We start from the raw sequence: 21,588 nt of genomic DNA, 5'->3' as shown, positions 1-21,588 counted from the left end.
TTGCCTCTCCGACCAGCCAGGTGTCTCTCCGATTCCCCATTTTCTCTTCATTCCCAGCACCAGAGTCGCTGGGCCTCTGCTGTCCAGAGAGCTGCCACAGCCACCCTGACAAGTTTCTCTTTTCCACTCCATCTTATTCCTTACTCCCACATTAGCCTTCAAGGAATTCCATCTCATAATTCCTTATATCGCCTTGGATACGTCCTTTCACTTCTACTGGTCTCCATTTTCACATCTGTAAGAAAGTGGAGGACAGATTCAATGGTCTCTAAACACCACTCGATATTTTGTTTCTATTATACTGAATTCACCCCCATTAGGTCCTTCATTCTAGGTACTTTTCATCACAGCTGACCCATTTGATTTTCAAATCAAATGTGTGAGTATCCCCGTTTCCCGAATGAGAGAGCTGAAGCTCAGAGAAGTCCTGAGGATTGCTCGCTGTTGGGCACCGCGGCCAGCCTTCAGCTCCGTCTGTTAGTTTCGAAGCATCCACGGCTTCCACTGCCCCATATGGCCTCCTCGTGACTCCAAGCAGCTCCAGCTGACATCTTCTCCATATGGCCTCAGGAAATTTCTGGGGAAGTCGAGCTATTTTCAGCCCTCCACTGCTCTCCCGTGCCAAGGTGACAACAATCTAGAGGCTCTGAATTTCTCTCTGACAAAGTCCAGTGTCCCTTACTTGCTTCCACATCTCTGCCTATCTTCAAAGAGCTGGAAGAGGGAGCAGACTTGGTTATGTTATTCGGGCAGACGAGGAGTCCCTCCTCACTTCCCCTCCCTTCCCCAGCTCACTCCTAGCTGGAGAGAGAAATCAGGCAGGGTTCTCCCGACCTTGACTTAAATTTCCACTCAGAATTTTTTCCAAGAGGGGAAGGACAAAGCAACCATGACCTGATGAGTCTGAAATCTCTGCTCAGAGTCTCCAGACCATGAGAAGACATCTAGTCAGCTCTGTACAGCTTACCCCACCCTGCTGAGAAATGTGGCTGCTAAGAGATGTGGACAGAAGATCCTGGCTTGGCGGATGGGAGAATGGAAAGCAGGGAGAGGACTGTCAGCAGAAGTGACATTTAAACATAGACTCTGCCCACACACTCTGCTCCCTCCCCTGGCTTTTACTGTGACACCCCTACTCAGATGGATGCAGTGATTTCATATCTCCTACCTCATCAAACATAAACCCTTCTTCTCTCACCTGGAGTATGGCAGTAGCCTCCCAACCTGGCTTGCTATTCCCCTGCTTAGAACTCTTCAGTGGCTCCTCAATACCCATAGGAGAAAGTCCAGACTCCAAAGCAAGACTAATCAGATCTTCCAGGGTTCAGTCCCTGACTATGTCTTCTGCCTCATCTCATCTCTTCTGCTCCCAAAATTTTTGCTTTGGAGAGTAACAGTTTAGGTCTTGTTCAGTAGGCTTCCAGGGACAAGGTTGAGTCTGAAACTTCAGGTGGGAAAGAATCAGTCTTCAGCAAGATCCCTGAACCACTGCTATTTTGATTGGAGGTGGGGGCGGAACAGCTACTCACAAGCAGCCACCCAAATGCACTGGATGTCCCACAGGTTGGTACCTGTCAATTGTCACCAGCTCTATCTGTAGTTTCTTGAGAACTCATTAGCCTCTGGATGGGTCCATAAGCAAGCACAGTCCTGGTCAACATGGTCCTCGCCCTGGAAGCAGGAACACCTAAGGCACCCTGGATGGCCACCAGGTGCCTCTGCCCGAGCAGACACATAGCCAGCCCTCCCTCCCCACCTTCCCTCCTTCCCATGCTCTCTGTTCCCACCATCCCCACTGCCCATCTTGGCAGTCCCAGTGGCTGCTCTCCCCCCAGCTGGGGCCCTCTGACAGAACTGTCCCTTGCAAGGATCTCTGAGACCTGGGTGATTGGCTTCAAGAATCGTGGCCAATGGAAATAGCCAGGCCCCATCAAAGACCAGCTCCTCCCTGCTTCCTGTCCCAGCCAGGACCACTGTTGTCTGTTCTCTGTTCTCTGGCCAGTCTTCATGCACAGCATCTCCAGCCCTGGCATCCTGGCAGCCAAATACTGCAACCCCAGCATCTACTTGGGGAAGACTCCATCATCGAGATCCTAAGAACTAACCCAGACATCAGGCCTGGGTTCTAGACTGAGCACCATCACCAACTAATGCTTTGAAACTTGAAATTGCCATTTAACTTCTCAGAGCCTTAGTTTCTGAAACCAAAATGGAGGAAATATTTCTGCCTTGCCAACTTCATAGAACGTCTATGAGCAGCTAATGAGAGTGGATATGACAGTGTCGTAAAAAAAACAACTATCTTGCATATGTGAAATAATCTCACTGCATCGTTATTATTACTATTAAGAAGGAAGGAATCCTCAGGCTCGCAAAAGCTGAAGGAAAACCACCCCATTCATAAAGCTGCCCCTTGTCCTTCCTTCTCTATCACCTATCCCAATGAACTACAAGTTTCATTCACTCTACAACCATCCTCACTTCACCTAAATCCATTGTGCTGCATTTAAGCCCACCTATATTCATTCTGACCCGGGTGAGGGCAAATTGATTGTTACCCAATATTTTTCCATCAGCCCCTTAATTAAGTCACCAGACACTTCCTGGGCACTTGCAATGTGACTAGCCCTGAGCTGGTACCCGGGGCACAGAGCTGGAGAAGGTGCAGCCCTGACCCTTAACTTAACCCATAGTCAAGAGTTCCCAAGGTTGCAATCTCCCAAATCCCCAAGAAACAGGCCCTGTTGCAATAAATGTTTCCTCATCCAGACAGTATCTCCTAAACCTCCTTTGTCCTCAGACTGTGCCCTGTAATTCCCCAGTCTGCAGGTGACCCTTGACTTCTGTACTGTGAACTTTCCTTTTAAGCCAGGACTACATCCACGTTAATTGTTTTCCATGAAGACCGTCAGTAAATCTGGGTGGTTCTGCTACTGCAAAGGGCTCAGCCCCAAAGCCTACTTGGGGAAGACCCCATCATCTCACATTTCCAAATTGGGCATCTCAGATCTGACTTTGCTGTGCCTCCCAATGCCACATGACAAGGTGATGGCTGTCTGGTGGCTGGCCCAGACCTTCCTCTCTCATTCTATCATCTCTCCCCAGGTAGCCTTGTTATGTTGGCTTGGCATTTCCCCTAGAAGAGTGGTTCGTCTCCGCTTTCTTCTGGTGTTCTCTGGGTTCAGTGTCTTGGCCAACATCCCATTTCCCCACCTGGGTTTCCACATTATCCTCCCCTTTGCTCGCCTTCAGCCCTGCCAGCACGCTTCCTCTTGGAGACCCAATGACCTCTGATTTAGCTCTGCAACTCTCGCCAAAGAATGGTCTGAATTTGCGTTTAAACAGAAAGCTTGCTAATTCTCACTTCACTAACCCTCCAACCTGCTCGTCCTTGCAAGGATGCCAGCGGCTTCTCCCCACTTCTCAATGAAGACTCAGTCAGAGAGCCCTCTCACTTAATAAATTTCTGCAGTGTGCTTATTAGCGCCTTGTAATGTAGCTGCCTAAATAATTAAGACTAACCCACACATGTCAAATTAAATGAGCCAAATACATTGAGAAATTGCCGCGTCCTCTATTTCTTTTATTAATCGGGGGTTTGTTTTTTTTTTAACTTCTTTTCCTGCTCATTTGCAAAAATCAAGCATGGTCAGTGAGACTCTTACTTATAATAACTGTTTGTGTGTGTGGCCTCTTCGCTCAGGCAATCACCCTTGGAGTGGGGGCAACCTGTTGTGTGACATAGGATAGGTTGACTGGGGGCAGCAGAGGCAGCCAACAAAGATAATCCGATCCAACACGTTCACACTCGATGAATCTTGAGAATTGTACCCCCATCCATTTCTCTAGGAGTTCAGGGGACTTTCCAGAAAGGCCACCTGGTACATTGGCCTACATCCGCACAGTATCTCCTGCCCTCCTGCCTCAGTGCCCCCTTTCTCCCTGGGCTCTTTCCAAAAACCCAAGCCCCCTTTCTCATTAGGAGCCACTGCTGATGTGCTTTAGATGGACATAAGAAGGTAAGGGAAGATATAATAGAAATCGTCAGCAATTGTATGATTCTGATGATAAACAAGACACGTGCCAATTATAACAGGCTGGTTAACCCTGCCTGTCATCAGCATGTGGAGGTTTTCAATACGGTCTCTGGCAAGAGGCTATAGTTGGCTGCAGCTCCGGGCCTCCTCACAGCTTGTTCTTCCGCTGGTCCCCTCCTGGCATGCTGCATTCCTGCTCTGGAAGGGGGTTGTTAGAAAGAATCCACAAATATAGTAAGTAAACATCAAAGGGGCTTTGATCCACACGGTCCTCGACAGAGCAGGCGCCCCTGAAGAAAGGGCCAAGGCCTCGAATGAGGGAACTTAACATCGTTGATTTGGGCGCCCGAGATGTAAGGCTGTTTGAAGTGAGGGCGGTTTGGCCGTGCCTTCAGAGGAGGGAGCGAGAGAGCGCAGAGGGAAAGGAAGAGAAGTGAGTGCCTTTTGAAAAGGCACGCTTAGATCTGCTTCTCTGCTCTTTACCGATAGTCAATAAATCCCTTTAAAGAATCAAGAGATCAAAGTGACCACTCCCTGGGCCACGGCATTCTGCCATCACCAGCCACGCTTTGTTTTTTCTCTAGGGCAAGATCCCCCAAGCTTGGCTTATCTGTCTCTCGTGAGCTCTGGGCTGCTTTTAATCCTGCTACCCATGAAGGGAGGAGCTGGGGAGCAGCAGGTGGGTGGGGAGAGAGAGAGAAGGAACCAAACACCCTCCTACCTACCATCCTTGCTCTAATAGCCCAGACCCAGCCTAGCTGGTGCTCAGAGAAGCACCCAGTGCTGTGGGAGAAGTTGCCATAATATACCCTTCAGTGGGATCCTCCTTGTCTGAGAAACCAATGGAGGGAGCAGCTGGGTCCCCGGAAAACCTGGCATATCCTGGGAGGAAGTTGGAGGAGCTGTGGTCACATTCCCTTTTCCAGAAATCATACTCCTGATCCATTTTCCAGGTTAAGGCAGCTGTCACTCTTGTGTGACTTGAGCAACGAGCTGAGGTGGGAAGTCTAAAATAATCATGGGAAAGTCACTTAGCATCTTTGAACCTCAGTTTTCTCACCTGCATAATGTGGGTAGCAATGCCTGCTTTGCCTTCCTCATAGTGTTGTAGTGGGGATCAAAAGAGAAATTTGGTATGGCATTGCCCCAGAATCTATAAAGTGCTTTAGACAAGTCAGGATGAAGCAGATATACTCCAAGTCAATACTTATACACAATGGACACTGATTGACAAAATACTGCAAAAAATAGTCTCTTGCATTTGCTACCTGGAATTGTTGTGTATCTTGTAATATACCTAAACTCATTTCTCCAGTTGTGTCCTAAGCCCTATGAGAGTGGGGTTTATTTTCAGTGTCTCTCAGCTGTCTCTGTGCTCCACAGAGGCCATACTTCATCAGTAGATGACAGTGGTGCAGAATTGCACCTGGGGGTCACTTAAGATGGTGCAGGAATCCGCAGCCCCAGAAACTTACCGTCTCCCAAAACAGAGTCCTCCTACCCGTACCTCAGCCCCTGTGTCTTCCCCCCAACTCAGCCCAGTTACTTCTTCACCCACTATGTCCGGTTAGGCTGCTCCACCCTGGTCACTGCTGGATGGATGGACTCTGCCAGTTTGGAAGGTCTGACCACAACCCCAGGACAATCTGGGCTTAGTTCCCAAGCCAAGACTATAAAGGTCCTCCGTAACCCAGAGAGCCATGGTTAGGAGCATGGGCTCTCAAGTCAGAATGACTACTTTCAAAATCTCAGCTCTTTCATCTAAGGCAGATTAATTAATACATTTGTAAATGGGGTGATTTAAAATAACCTCCTAGAATAGGATTGTGGTGAGAATCCAGTGAGGATGCACTGACTTCAAATTATGGCCAGTACATGGTAAGTGTTATATAAATATTTGTTAAATACGTAAATAAATACATAGTTCTTATCATAAGAGCACCAGGGTCCTCATCGCCCTGCAGAGGGGCTTTTGCTAACCCCTGTCCCATTCCCTACTCACCCTCTTTTGCTTTCCTTCCAGAGCTGGGCCTCCAGAAGAGAGGATGCTGTCTGGTGCTGGGCTACATGGCCAAGGACAAGTTTCGGAGAATGAATGAAGGTCAGTGAGAAAACCTCCCTACCTTCTCAGGGGTACTTATGGAGGGAGGAAGCTCTGCTCCACAACTGTGATACAGAGGGACCAGGAAAAGGAACCTGGAGTGTCTCAGAAAAGGAAGGAGGCAGATCAATCTTATTTCCATGAAGCCATTTATACAGGAATGTGGGGAAGAGTAGCTAATGCCTGAAACACAGGGATGCTGATTCCTAAGCATTTTCCTTTATGTTACCTTCCCTCCTCCCTTTGAGTCCCCTGCTTCTCCTCCTCTCCCTTCTCTACCTTTTGTCCTCCCCCACCCACACCCAGTCCAATTAAATCTGTTTCTATTGTCTTTTCTAATCCAGACCTCTCCACCTTTCTCCTCAATCGTTCGCATTTCCCGAATGCCTACTGAATAAACTGCACCTTACAGGCCACTTAGGAGAATTCTCAAGAAGAATAAGACAGAATTTTTATTCTGAAAGAACTTGCTCTTGGAAACCTGCCCTCTTTTTCCAATGCCATGGGCCCTCCCTCCCCTCCTCCTTGCGGTCCAGTCTGCCTTACTCTTGGCCTTGGTCTTACCTCCGAGACATGACTAGGTCACAAGATGCTTGGGGAAGGTCTTGACATTGATGTGGAGGCTGGAATTTGAAAGGCATGGGGTCACTTACGGGTCTGCTGTAATAAAGACCGAATTCCATCCATCCCTAGCCATCTGTCTCTGAGCAGCTAATAACCCTCTCCATCAGATGCCACAGTCTGTTTGTCAAGACTCAAAAGTAGATAAACAATGGCTGGGGATGCCATTTATTCATTAAAATCAGACAAATGAAGCTCTGGCTTCCCACCAGCCCAGCTTGCTGTGAGCTGGGGCCTCACTGCCTCCCAAGGCCAGGGACCACATAGCCTCACCCCCATTTCAGGCATGGAGGAATCAGCTCTCCTCCATGATCACAATCCCAAGAATGAGACCATAGCATCATTCTAGTACCCTCTTCCGATGCCTGCACCCACACTCCCAAGCCCTCCTCAGACCTGAAACCTTACCAACTATGGGTTTGTCACCAGCACCCATCATGGGGACAGTTTGGCAAGAGTTAGGCCAGCACAGCTGAGCACCAGAAGGGATCACCTCCCCGTTTGCCACCTGTCTGTGTGAGAAGGTGGCATCAAGAAGCTACTTCCATTTGTAGGGGACCCTTGGCTGAACATAGCTGGGGTGGGGGGAGGGGGAAGCATTTTCTACATCCTGCCAATCAGTCTCCCTCAGTGCCTTCTCCTCTCTCTTTCTCAACCTACCCCTCCCTTCCATTCACCTCCTTCAGGAGAGGGCCAAGCAGTAACTTCTAATTTGTGGAAACTGACAGCATGTCTCTGTCCTTGGTGCTGAACTGACACCTTCTCTTGCTGGCAATGCTAATTAGGGAAGCTAAAATGAGGTTCATAGAGCTTGGGGGAGTCAAAAAGTCAGGAGCTGGGCTGAATTTGAAAGCCCAAGCTTAGGTGTCTGACCCCAGTAGGAAAATATTGACTCCAGTTCCTGGGTCCTAAAAAGAATCTTAGCACAAGGAGGATAAACATGATTTGACTCCCCCCACCTTTCAGAGGTGACTGAGGGAGGAAGGGGTCTGAATGCATTTACCATAAGTAGAATGCCACAGTGGTCATTCTGTAAATCAGGGGATTGGGGAAATGGTCAGAAAAAGAGTCAGCATTAGGTAGGGAGGCCCTCCTTCCATATCATTGAAGTAGCAAAAAAAGGAAGGCAGGCAGGGAGGAATAGAGAAGGGCTGGGAAACAAGACCAGGACCTGATTATCTCTGAGGACAGCCACCCTTACCTTCTGCAAAACTAAGCTAAGAGTTTTTTGTGTGTGTGTGTCAGAATAGGAAGATGCCTAAACAATGCCTATTCTCTCTGAGTCCCCTCTCCAAATGCATACAATCTACACAAATACATTATTCCTTTCCACTGATTCTGGAGACTTTGGCTAAGAATGAGAGATCCCGAGAGCCTTACCCCAACCTCCAACCCCTGTCCCCGTTGAAGACTAAGTGAGAATCAGGCCAGGTGTTCAGAGACAGGGAGACCCAGAGGCTTCAACAACTGGAGCAGTTAACGCCCCACCCCTGCCTCCCTCCCTGCATCTTGTCCTCACCCCTCCCAAATGCCGCAACACATCACAGTCACACACATACACATAACCTCACACACACGTGGCAAGCTGAGCTGCCATGTGTGACGAGTTGCAAATATTGACTAGCAAAACTAACAAAGAGGAGACAGGTTAGGAGGAGGGTGAGACAATGGGACAGAATGAGAGACTCATAAAGCAGGTTGGCTTTGGCTCTGGAGAGGTGGAAGGTGTAAGGTGAAGCGAGGGAGGGGGCTGGAGCAGGAAGGACCCCCTGATCCCACCAGCCAGCCTCACTACTCCATGAGCCTCTTCCTACAGTTTTTTCTGTTTCTCAATCCCACATGCCCAAACTCCAACATGTCTGCAGAGAAGAAAAGGCATCAGCAAGCATGGGGAGCTGTTTTATGGTTTATAATTATCTTGTACCAATACTCAAAATAATTATAACTCCCGCATATTAATAATTGAACTGGAATAGGAGCCGTGGCATCGATCAAGACACAGAAATCTCTGTCCTTGCTGCACAATACACCTTGATATAAATTAAATCATCAGTAAAATAGTAAAAATAACTGTTTTTCTCCCAGATGCTGGAATTAGTGAGATATTGGAACAATTAGCTTCTTCTTCCATTAATGATAAGGTGGTAATCATTGTATTTCCAGTTTAGAATAAATATAAAAGACCTAGTTGTGCTGAATTAAAGCATACTTTTTCTCTTAACAGCATCAAATAGAGTGTCTGTCACCCAGGGAGAAGTGGTCCCCTATTGCACTTGTTTCCCTGTTAATTTGCTATCTTTTTATATTCTCTACTCCTATCCCCCCTCCTACCTACATCCCCCAAAAATAACAACTTGAGAAGGAACAAGAGAGAAATAATGAATGAACAGAAGCTCTATAGATTTGGAGTTTATCATAAGCTAGAGTAATCACAATTGGCACTATTAAACTACACAAAGCAATAAAAAGAAAATTCTATTCAAAGATCGTTTAAGGAGGCATGTGATAGTCAATGAGAGGTTTGCTCTATACAGGAGGGCGTAATAGCTTCTCGGATAGAATTTGCAACATTTGCAGGAATGGCGGTGGTTGGTAATATGTGTGTGTGTGTATGTGTGTGTGTTCTTTCCTGTTTGGACTCAACATGTCTGAGGCATCAAATGGTTATAAAAGCAAAAATCAACAAAGAGCAGATGAGAAAGGAGGAAAATAAAGACAGACTATAGCATAAGAATATCAGATTGGTTTGGCATAATTGTCTTCATGTGATTAAGTGCATGCTGCTTTCAATGGGAACCACTGGAAGGAGATCATTTATTTATTCATCAAACATTCATTGAATACCTGCAATAAAAACAATACCATTTTTTCATAGTAAGTGTCAGGCATTGTTCCAAGCACTAGAGATATAAAAATAAGTAAGATTTAGCCCCTGCCCTCAAGGAGCTCACAACAAAAGCATGCAGGCTGATCTCAGTGTCACTGTCACCTCCACAAAGAGATCCCGCCTGACCACCTAACCTGAACTGGAGACCTCTCTTCCCCCAGCATCATGCTCTGTCATAGCAACCAATTTGTTTATTGTGTGGCGTTTATCATGATCTGTAGTTATTTATTAGACTCCTTACTTGTGAGGACACAAGTGAGACAGCGAGCTGCAGGAAGGCAAAGACCCTTCTTCCTTCTTTCCTCTCCTATCCCTGGGCCTTTGCCCAGTTTCTGGCACGTAGGGAATAGTAGAGTCATTCTTATTTAAGTAATTAATTAGCAGCATGAGTGATAACAGAGGAATGCACAAAGTCTCCCACGGGCATAGCAGGCAGATGAAGGACTTCCAGAAAATGTGAGTCTCCACATTTTCAGTAATTCCCTAAGTCTTACCTGGTGCTAACTCACAGCTTTTCCTTCACTTGCAGCTCTGCAGCCCCTTCCAGGCAGGTCAGCCGAGAGGGAGGACTGGGAGGGGAGGCATTCCCAAGGCATGGTCTGCCTTCTTGGGCACCATCTTTCCTTCCTTGCCCATCTGCTGCTGGGCCATGTTCTCAGAGGATCTCTAGGCAGAGCTTTCCCATCAGATACTCAAGGAGGAACTTCTCTCACTGTCCCCTCATCCCACCCCCCTACTCCTCACACACACACAAACACACACACCATCCACCTCCCATTTCCCAGCTCTTGTCCTGATGACCCTTTCCTCTTGGAGATCCCAGCCCGGCTCACTTTCTCAATGAGCATCACAGACACTGTCCACGAGCAGAATAGAAAACTCTCACAATAGTGTCAGACGAGGGGCTCTGCCTAGCTCCTAAAAGCTCAGTATTCCTCTACATTAGAACTGTAAACAACCCTTGAGATTATAGTGCAACCATGAACCCGGGAGACCCAAGGGCATTGAGCAACTAGCTTAGGGTCAAGAAGGAATTGCCAGAAGGGCCAGGACTACAACCCAAGCGGCTGAGACCACTAACAGAGGGGAAGCCCCTTACCTTTAGCTTTATTCAGAGTAGCTGAAAACACAGAGGGAGTGGAAGGGGAAGGGAGAAGAGAAGCAGAGCACGAGTGAGACTTGAGTTCCTGTGGGAGAAGACCAGGAAAGATCTGTGATGGACACAAGCCAGGGAACCAGAAAATTATACCAGGCCCCAGGCCTCTGAGAAGGGGAAATGAGGAAGAAGATACTCAGGCAGAGAAGGGAGGCAGCAAAGCCCCGACCTCCCCTTCCTGGCCAGCCTTTGAAGCCACGCTGGACCTACATGGGGACACCCCTGCCTCATTAGCTTCCTCCTCACTTCCTGCTCTCTCCAGAGCTGGGCTGCAGATCCTGTAGGGAGAAAGTTTTGCTGGACCTTGGGCAGCATTCCCTGGCTCCTTCTCTCAGCTCAGTAAAGGGAAAGTGGAAATGCTTCCCAGCTCTGTCACTCCTATCTTCCCAGGAAGAAACAACTGTACCTGATGAGTAAAGGCAATTTCTGTTCACCAGAGGCTTCTGTGTCCTCTTGGGGAGGGGCTGGAGCACCCAGGGAAGAAAAAGCCTGGTTTCAAGGATGGTCCCATCAAAGCCCCGTGGGTCCCCCATGGCTCCTAGCCCAGCACCCATGCATGCACCTGACCCCACAGTGGTGCAAGCCCTCACCTCCCAGACATTTATGCAGGTAGAGTAGGGGGTGGGGGAGACAAAGCCTTGCAAGGACGGGAATCTGGGAGCCTATTGCTTTTCTGCACCTCTGTTTCCTAATTTTTTAAATGAGTCTAAAACTTCCACTGCCTCCTGCCTATCCCCTAACAGAGTCGAACAAGAAATAGAGGTGCCCCACAGTCAGGATGCATAGGGGAAGGAGAACCTCCCTAAGAGTAAGGGGTCCCCCGTGTGATCTGGATTTCCACTTTCTTGCAAAGCTGAATAATGCTGAATGAGATCATCTGTAAGGCTCTAAAACACGACTCAAAAAGCGATCTTAGCTCTTAACCCCTGCTTGCAACCTCTTCTTACCACCTGTTTTAGTTCCCCAGCTGCTAAAACAGATAACTTATAATGGCTTGGCTTAAACCACAGGAATTTATTGGCTGATGGTTTTGGGGCTAGGAGAAGTCCAAAACTGAGATATCAGCAAGGCGATGCTTCTCCCCAAAAACTGTGGTGTTCTGGAGCTAGCTGCTGGTGATCCTGGGTCTTCAGCTTTGCCATCACATGGCAATGCACATTGTGGTGTCTTCTCCGTTCTCTTCTGGGTTCTGTTGACTTCCAGCTTCTGACGGCTCCCTGTGGCTTCTCTCTCCATCTGACTTTCACTCTGTTTGTATGGACTTCAGTCATCTGTATTAAAGCACAACTTGATTCAGTGAGGCCACACCTTAACTGAAAGAATATCTTGAAGAGATCTTATTTACCATGGGTCCATACCCATCAGAATGTGGCCCAAGACCAATAACATGTCCAGACTGGGATATGCAATTCAATCAACCACAACACACTTCCCATAATTTGAAAAGCTTTGAACTCCAAGGAGCCAGTCCTAGGAAATCAACTGAGGGACTCTGCTCGGCAGCCTCAGCAGGCAGCTCCATGTATGTTTTTGCTGCCCAACCTCAGGGCATGAATTCAGGCCCATACCTGCTGTGCCAATTCGGATATATTATGTCCCCCAAGAAAAAGCCATAATCTTTTAATCCAATCTCATGGGATATTGGGATTAGGTTGTTTCCATGGAGATGTGACCCACCCAACTGTGACAATTTTGATTAGGGTGTGACCTGTTGATGGGATTATTTCCATAGAGGTGTGGCGCCAGTCATTCAGCTTGGGTCCTGATTTAATCACTAGAGCCCTATAAAAGCTCACAAACAGAAGGACCTCGGATTGCTGCAGCTGAGAGAGGCATTTTGAAGACAGCCGTTGAAAGCTGACGCTGATATTTTGGAGAACACCATTGTGAGATGCAACCTGAGAGCAAGCAGACACCAGCCATGTGCCTTCTCAGCTAACAGAGGTTTTCCAGATGCCAATGGCCTTTCTCCAATGAAGATATGCTACTGTTGATGCCTTGCCTTGGACACTTTATGGCCTTAAGACTGTAACTCTGTAACCAAATAAACCCCTTTTATAAAAACCAATCCATTTCTGGTGCTTTGCAAAACAGCAGTATTAGCAAACTAGAACACCTGCTGAGCCCTGGATGGCAGTGAGGCAGTGGGTGAGCCATGCTCTGCTCAAAGCAGGGGGAAGCAGAAGAAGGGTGACCTGGGACCTGGGCCCGGGCACTGACCCAGGAGGAAGTGGGCCTGGCTGCCAAGGGGGCACCTCCCTCTCACTGTTGCTGCCCCCGCAGTCGGATGCACTTGCTAAGAGCCACAGTCATTTTCCTGAGACAACTCCTCCCCTCCCTGCCAGGACCCCTGGGATGTTGACTAATCCTGTCCTTTTGTTAGTTTGGGCTTTAGGGTGTGTTTTTCTTATTTCATTTTTCTCACCGATGTCTTTCTTTCCACTGGGGCTGCAAAGTTGGTTGCTTGTATAATGTCCCTGTTTATTATTTATGGCAAGACTCCAATTTCCAGGGTATTTTATGATTGTCATTTAATTCACTCAGCATCTTGGAACAAGAGACCTGCTGTTTCCATTCTCCTGTCGTGATCTGATGGAGGATTCCCAGAGCTTTCTTGCAAGCCCTTTCCTCTGGCCATCTTCCTACTGGCAGGCAAGTTTATCTAAGGCAAGCTGGGGGCCCGCTAGTCTGCGGACCTTGCCAAGTTCCTGTTTACGCCCCCCTTTCCATCACACCCATATCTAATCCTCACCAAGTCCTATTAACTGGTGGATTTCTCTTGAGCCCACCCACTTATCTCTGCCTCCATGCCCACCCCACCCCACCCCACCCCCCAGTGCTTGGGCAACTGCCATGCTCTCCTCACTGGCTCCCTGCACCCACCACGCCCAACTCCCCCCTCCCAGGTCACTTTCCCCACCTCGACGAGTGACATTGCAAAATGCAAATCTGATCATGCCACATTCCTCCTGAAAATATTTCAGCAACTTTCCATTGCCTTTAGGAAAAATATCAAAATCCTTAGTCTGTTGTACAAGGTTTTGCATCACCTGTCTCCTACCTCTTTGGTTTCATCTTACCCGCCAGTGCTCTGTTACTCCAGCCACATCTACCTTCTTTTAGTTCCTCAAACAAGGCATGCTCCCCTCTGCCACAGGGCCTTCATGTGCACTGATCCCTCCTCTTGGGATGCTCGCCACACTCGTTACACCCCAATCCCAGTTAATGCCTGCTTCTCCTGTGGCTCTCAACTCAAGTGTCACTTCTTGAGTAAAGACTCCTCTAATGCACCCCTCCCCAGCCTAGATCAGCTCCTGTGCTATATGGTCTCATGGAACCATATTCAGAGCTCATAGCTCAGTTTGTACATATAGGTTCATAGGGTACTTGTTTTGCTAATCCTTGTATCCCTCACTGGTCTGTTTCTGGCCTCCATTGTATCTCAGGGGCCTAGCACAGTGTCTGCACAGAGCAGACACTGAAAGAAGAGCCACGACCCTCTCTGCCTGGTCAGTAGCTCCCCAGTTGCTGGAACTGACTGATCCTAGAATTGTAGACCCTTAGAACAAACATTAGAAATCACCTGGAGAAGAGGAAACGGAAGCTCAGGAAAATGATGTGACTTCCCAGAGTAACACAGCTGGCAAACGACAGAGCCAAGACGGAACCCAGGTCTCTGGCCTTGACTCTAGATCTTTTCGTGTTGCCATGCTAAGCCCTTGGAGTCTGGGGAGACAATCAGGGAGGCCTGACTGCTAAAGTGGGTTTGGGGCTGTGTTTTGAAAGAGACAAGAAGCAAGAACCCCTGCAGAACAGGGCAGGGAGTATTTCCTCAGTGTAGATGCAGGCAACCATCCAGAGTTAAGCTATTGCCTGGAATAAGCCCAGCACTGTGTAGGCTCAAGAACTTCAGAGAGGGAGCATCTGGCCTCTCTCCACAGGAACTTTGCACTCTGCTTGGAGACCTTAGATATACTCCATTCAAAGTTGTTTTTGTTGTGGTTTTGCTTTTGCTTTCTGGCATTGTGAGACAGGAGGCAAAACGGTCAAACCCTGTGGCTTGGGCATCAGAAAAGTCAGGTTTTGATCCCAGGTATAGGCAGGGCAGGCTTAGAACCATATCATCAAAGATTCTCAAGCCCCAAAGGGACTAAAGGCCATCCAGCCCACAGCCTCTTCTCATAGTCCCTGCCAAGTACCAATGTGCATAAATAGTTCGCGAATGCCACGGTACTCTGTGCTCGTTCATTCATCACCGCTGTATCCAGTGCCTGTGCTCACTGTGCTGAGCTCTTGGCTTTTGGAGCCCCAGTCCCTGCCCCCAAGGATATCACTGTCCCAGAGGGTGCGGAAAGGATAAACACATAACCAGTTACAACACAGTGTCACCATCACTGCAACCAGGCAGGACTAGCAGCCATGGGAACAGAGAAGGGGACGCTAACTAATCTGTGGACCACATGAAGACTGGCCAGAGCAGCTTCCTGGAGAAAGTAGTTTCTGATCTGAGCCCTCTGTGCCATTTCTATGATAAGAGTTCATGGCGCCTATACTTGATTACCTCCAATGACGGGAAACTCACTCCCTCATAAGGTCATGGCTTTCATAAAGGTGTTTCAGGCATTAATGCCCCTTCAACCCTAAGAGTCTCCAGTTGTATCTGCCTTGAGGAGAATGGGACCCATTCACTTAGGTAGCATCCACAGGCAAAATCCTATGGTCCCACCCTGCACTGACTGTGTCCTGGAGAGGACCCCTTTCTTCTCCCCTTGCTTCCCCTGCCTCCATCCACAGCCAGCCTCACAGCCTTCATCATTGAATCCTGAGACCCCCCTACACCCCCCTCCCCATGGAGAAAGGTGCAGAGGAGTCTAAATAACGAGAGTGCCTAACGGCCTGCAGGGTCGTAAAGTTTTCAGAGCCGTCTGCTGGAATGAGTGGTTTTGAGCTGAGATGAATTATCCAGGACTTTTATCAAAGGAGAGTCAATAAAACCTGAAGGAGCTTGCCCCACCTCCATGGAGCGGTCACATCCCATTGCTGGGCCCCAGGCTCGGGAAATAGTAATTGGCCGGACCTGTTTCTCCCCTGCTCCATCTGCGTTCTTCCCTGAACCTTCCCTTCTAAAATGCATCTGTTTCTATGGAAACTGTGTTGTTACTGGTATGGGAGGAGTTTAATGACATTCAGAAGTACCAGATCAAGTCCATTTATGTAATGGTTTGAAATACACATAATGGCCTCTGGAATATAGGACGTGGTGACAGTTTCAGTAACTGTGCAGAGTGTGGGATAAATAGAGCAATGGAACGGTCCCCACCCCCGAGTCAAACGTACAGGGAGTAACCAGTATTCTTGACACTAAAGAGCAACACTTCTCAGCCATTATTCACGAAAGGATCTCAAAACTCGCCACCGCCCCCCTCCCCCGCTCTCCTCTCATGGAGGAAGAACGCCAGAGCGCAGCCCCTCTGCACCCACCCAGATTTGATGTGGGAGCCAGGTGTGGCAGGTGCAGGGGTGAGAGTGTGACCGTGGATGCTTCCAGATGAGTGGGGGGGTGGGGGCAGGCGTCCTGTCCTGCCAGCCTGCTGTCCTTTGGGCTGTGGTCTGTCCTTGAGGCTCTTTTCTGTTTGATTCAGAGATTAATGGGGCACGTACTGAATGCCTGGTGACATGGGAGACGTGGCAACGACAACCCATGGAGGGTGCCCTTATCTTAGCTTGGGTTCCCTGGAAGCAGACCCCGAGGCAAGGACTGGAGCACAGTCACTCATCCGGACAGGCCAGAGAGCCCCCAAAGGAGGGTGAGGCATTGACACAGGATAGAGCAGCACCCAGCCCATACCTGCTACCACTGTGGGCACCTGGAGGTTAATCCTGTTGGGAAACTCTGAGAAGTGCTGCAGACACCTGTGCTGGTTTGAATCTATTATGTCCCCGACAAAAGCCATGTTCTTTAATGCAATCTTGTAGGGACAGACTTATTAATCTTTTGATTAAGGTGGGACATTTTGATTAGGTTGTTTCCATGGAGATGTCATCCACCCAACTGTAGGCGAGATCTTTGACTAAATCATTTCCATGGGGGCATGACTCTGCCCATTCTGGGTGGGTCTTAATTAGATCATTGGAGTCCTTAAGAGAACTGAGAGCCAACACAAACACAGATGCTGGGAGATGCAGACAGAAGGAGGTTTGGAGATGCTAAGCTAAGAGATGAAGCCCAGAGTTTGCCCCAGAGAAGCTAAGAGAGGACCCCCAAACACTTAGAGAGAAACACCCTGGGAGAACAAGCAAAGATGCACAGAAGCTGAGAGAGAGCCGCTAAGAGAAACAGAAACTCAGAGACATTTTGGAGAAAGCCATTTTGAAACCGGAACGTGGGAGCAAAGGATCAGCAGACACCAGCTGCGTGCCTTCCCAGCTGACAGAGGTTGTTCCTGATGCCATCGGCCTTTCTTCATTGAAGGTTCCTCTTGTTGATGCTTTACTTTGGACACTTTTATAGCCTTCGAGTTGTAAATTTGTAACCTAATAAAGCCCCTTTTAAAAGCCAATCCATTTCTGGTATTTTGCATAATGGCAGTGTTAGTGAACTGGAACAACACCTATCCCAAGGGAGTGGAGTATTTATATGCCAACTCTTTGCAGTAGTCAGTTGTGGGCTGCTTGGAGAGGGGCAGGTTAACCCCACTGCCCTTCAGGCCAGCTCTGTGTGAAGACAGAGGGGCCTTTTCAGTTTAAAGAATAAGACCTCAGGAAAAGGGGGCTGCAGGTACTGGCAATGGAAGTTGACTTGTGGACACTGAAGTGGTGAGGCCTGCAGGGCATGGGGAGGACACAGCCCTCGAAAGATTTTGAGTCAAATGGGGAGCAGAAAACAGGATGGCAGGACAGCTAGAGATGTTCAGGTGACATGCATTTGGAGCATGGAGGTGGGGGAAGGAAGGCTATGTGTTCTGGACGGGAGTACTACTAGAGGGACAGGGTGTTTCTAGAAAGTGGGAGAAGGCGGACGGAGCTAGCTTGCCGAGGCACGGGGCTAAGGAGCCCCCTTTGCACACTTCGTCTCACTGAATCCTCACCGCATCACAAGGTAGGATTACCCGCATTTCAAAGATGGAGAAACTGAGGTTCAGAGAGATTAAGGAATCTCCCTAAATTTGTGCAGCTATTAGGTGGTAAAGTTAAGATTGTAAGCCAAGTCTCCTTATTTCCACTCTGCCACGGGGGACTCTGTGTGTTTGGGCAGTGGGGGTGATGTCCCTGCCACCATCACCATCAAGGGCAGACATGACTGAACACCAAATGTGTGCGTGGCCAAGGACCGCCTTCTCCCATATCTGCCCACCAACCTCCACCCAGCCAGCCAGGTGGTGCCTCTGATCCTGCCCCAGATATATGCAACAGATGGTGCCTGAAACTGAGTGAATTATCTGGCATTCAGTGCTCTGAGGATAGGGACAAAGAAGCAGCAGCCAGCGGAGGGGGAGGAGACTTCAACTCTCAAGCATCCCAGCTGACAAGCCCCAGAAGCATGCTCTCTCCCCGTCCTCCTGCTCTGTGGTCCCTTCCCTCCACCCTTGCTTTAAACCCCACAGCCTTAAAAAAACATCCAGAAGAGGACCCAGCATCGTGGGATTGAGACCGTCTCCTTGACAAAAGGAGGAAGCGAAATGGAACAAAATAAAGTTTCAGTGGCTGAGAGATTTCAAATGGAGTCAAGAGGTCACTCTGGTGGGCATTTTTATGTGCTATTTAGTTATCCCTTTTTAGGTTTTAATGTATTGGAATAGCTAGAAGTAAATGCCTGAAACTATCAAACTCCAACCCAGTAGCTGAGACTTTTTTTTTTTTTTTTTTTTTTTTGCTGAGAGCAGGGTCCAAAGGAGGACCTCTAGCGTGTTCATTTAATTATTTTTTTAGTCATTTTATTGAGATAAATTCACATACCATGCAGTCATACAAAACAAAGCATACATTCAATTGTTTACAGTACCATTACATAGTTGTGCATTCATCACCAAAATTAATTTTTGACATTTTCATTATCACACACACAAAAATAATCAGAATAAAAATTTAAGTGAAAAAGAACAATTAAAGTAAAAAAGAACACTGGGTGCCTTTTTTTTTTTCTTCCCCCATTTTTCTAGTCATCCATCCATAAACTAGACAAAGGGGAGTGTGGTCCATATGGCTTTCCCCATCACATTGTCACCCCTCATAAGCTACATTTTTATACAGTCGTCTTCAAGATTCATGGGTTCTGGGTTGTAGTTTTATAGTTTCAGGTATTTACTGCTAGCTATTCCAATTCATTAGAACCTAAAAAAGGTTGTCTATATTGTGCATAAGAGTGCCCGCCAGAATGACCTCTCGGCTTCTTTTGGAATCTCTCAGCCACTGAACCTTATTTCATTTCCTCTCACATCCCCCTTTTGGTCAAGAAGATGTTCTCCATTCCATGATGCCTGGTCTACATTCCTCCCTGGGAGTCATATTCCACGTTGCCAGGGAGATTCACTCCCCTGGGTGTCAGATCCCACATAGTGGGGAGGGCAGTGATTTCACCTGCCAAGTTGGCTTAGCTAGAGAGAGAGGGCCACATCTGAGCAACAAAGATAGCCGGGACTCTTGGACACGATTGTAAAACAATGCAGCTTACACGGGGTGACAGTGTGATTGTGAAAACCTTGTGGCTCGCACTCCCTTTATCCAGTGTATGGATGGATGAGTAGAAAAATGGGGACAAAAACTAAATTAAAAATAGGGTGGGATGGGGGGTGGTTTGGATGTTCTTTTTTACTTTTTTTTTTTATTCGTATTCTTATTCTTTGTGGTGTAAGGAAAATGTTGAAAAATAGATCGGGGTGATGAATGCACAACTATATAATGGTACTGTGAACAGCTGATTGTACACCATGGATGATTGTATGGTAGGTGAATATATCTCAATGAATTTAATATTAAAAAAGGAGAATAAGAAGAAAGAAAATAAAGGGAAAAAAATAAAATCCATAAGAGGGCCCATGCATAACAATGTCCTGAAGCAGCATTTCCGTAGCATTTGACTAAGTTATCCGGAGAATACAAGCTCCATCATTAAATGAAGGAATCTGGGTTAAACGCCAGTGACTCTTCTACAAAACCACCAAAATGGGGTTATTGTTCGTGTAGTTTCCCCAACTTTTTTGACCACAACCCATTTTTCCTAGAGTATCTCTCCGTGCTAATGTTCCTTGGAATCCACTTTGGGGAATAAGGGTTTAAGTCCCAGATCTATCTACTGCTCACTAATTGTGGGAGCTTTGTCAACTAACAATAAATCCTGTCTGCCCTGTGAGGACCAGTAAAATGACAGAGATGACAACTCTTTATAAATTGTAAAGTACTTTGACAAATAAGGCGGGGTTAGTATTTATTGGCATTATGCAGTTGCACTCAATTTCCCAGAGAACACTGCATTGAGAATCAAAGTGAAAAAATAAAATAAGTTCTATTCCTGACAAATCATGTGAGCTCACCTCGCTCTCTCCTGACTGTTATTTTCTCATCTGCAAAATGGGTATGCTCAGAATACCTTCTTTCCTCTTTGAATTTGCCCTAAGGATGAAATACACATAATGCTTGTGCAGGTGCTTTGAGAAAGTACAAAACACCATAAAATGCAGGCTTTACTATTAGCATTCCAGGTTAATACCCCCACTCAGTCCCATTTGCGCTGAGATCAAACCAGGAGGTGCATTGGGGGAGGGGAGAGACCAGTGGGAGAAATAACAAGGACTAATAATCTTCATCCATATTTATGACGTTAGGAGCCTTGTGTAAGCATGTCGCTGAAGGGAGAAAATGAATATTTCATGAGTGAACGCTAAATGTAGTATTAAGACGAAAGGGACAGAAAAACAACCCCCCCCCCCCTTTCCTTCTGCCTCCGTTTCAGCCCAGAGAGCTCAGCGTGGCCTCCGTGACCGTGACTGCGGTCTGGGAGCAGGGGCAGGTGACCAGGAGGGAGGAGCTCAGCCTCGCAGTGCAGGTGGGGAGCTGTCAGTGAAGATGGGGGAGGGATCCCCACCTTTGGAGGTGGGAGAACCAGCATCCCCTCCATTTACCAGCTGGGCTGCCTAAGGCAAGTTCCCTTAGCCGCTCCGTGCCTCAGTTTCCACACGATCAAGTGGGGGTAAGAAGGGCAGCCTTGCATGGCTGCAAGGGCTAACTCCAAGCTCAGCTGTTTGGAAGAGAGCTTTGTGACATGCGCAAGTGGAAAGGGTCACTACTCATTTATTCACTCGACAAGCCTTCATGGAACATCTACCATGTGCCAATCACCGCCACGCCACTCATGCATCACTTTCTTTGTGCCCATCACCGTGTTGATCACTTTACGCAGATTGCCTCATTTAACCATCACCCAATCCTATGAGGAATTTATTGTTGCCCCCCATGTTATGGATAAGGAAATGAAATTCAAAAGGGATCAATAATTTGCCCAAAGCCACATAGCTAGTAAATGGCAGAGCCTGGGGCTCCATGCGGCCCTGACTTGTACATCAATGGCCAGTCTTGGCCCATGGTAGTTCCGCAGAACCAGCCCTCCCGTCCCAGCCAGCTCTTCCCTGTTGTGCTTCCAACCACCGGTACCTTTCCTTGCCCAGAGGAGGGAGCCCACCGCCCCATTCTTTTGTCCCTCCAGCATATCCTCCCTTTGTTTTCCTTCCCACTCTTTCTGTCTGACGTCCGTTACACAGTCCGCCTTAGTTCTAACTCCCATCTCCGTTCA

The 21,588-nt window shown here is 47.8% G+C and overlaps 1 protein-coding gene across 7 annotated transcripts in view; it reads left to right on the top strand.

The window, feature by feature from the left end:
- KIRREL3 (kirre like nephrin family adhesion molecule 3) overlaps positions 1-21,588 on the top strand; it is a 591,656-nt gene that overhangs the window by 447,636 nt on the left and 122,432 nt on the right. For all 7 annotated transcript variants that reach the window (XM_037841924.1, XM_037841920.1, XM_037841919.1 and 4 more), the window contains one exon: positions 6,061-6,138. In XM_037841924.1, the coding sequence (XP_037697852.1) occupies positions 6,061-6,138 (78 nt within the window). The remainder of the gene's footprint in view (positions 1-6,060; positions 6,139-21,588) is intronic.

The sequence above is a fragment of the Choloepus didactylus genome, chromosome 6 (genome assembly GCF_015220235.1).
Source record: "Choloepus didactylus isolate mChoDid1 chromosome 6, mChoDid1.pri, whole genome shotgun sequence".
NCBI lineage: Eukaryota > Metazoa > Chordata > Mammalia > Pilosa > Megalonychidae > Choloepus > Choloepus didactylus.
This window is presented reverse-complemented; position numbering and strand designations above follow the sequence as displayed.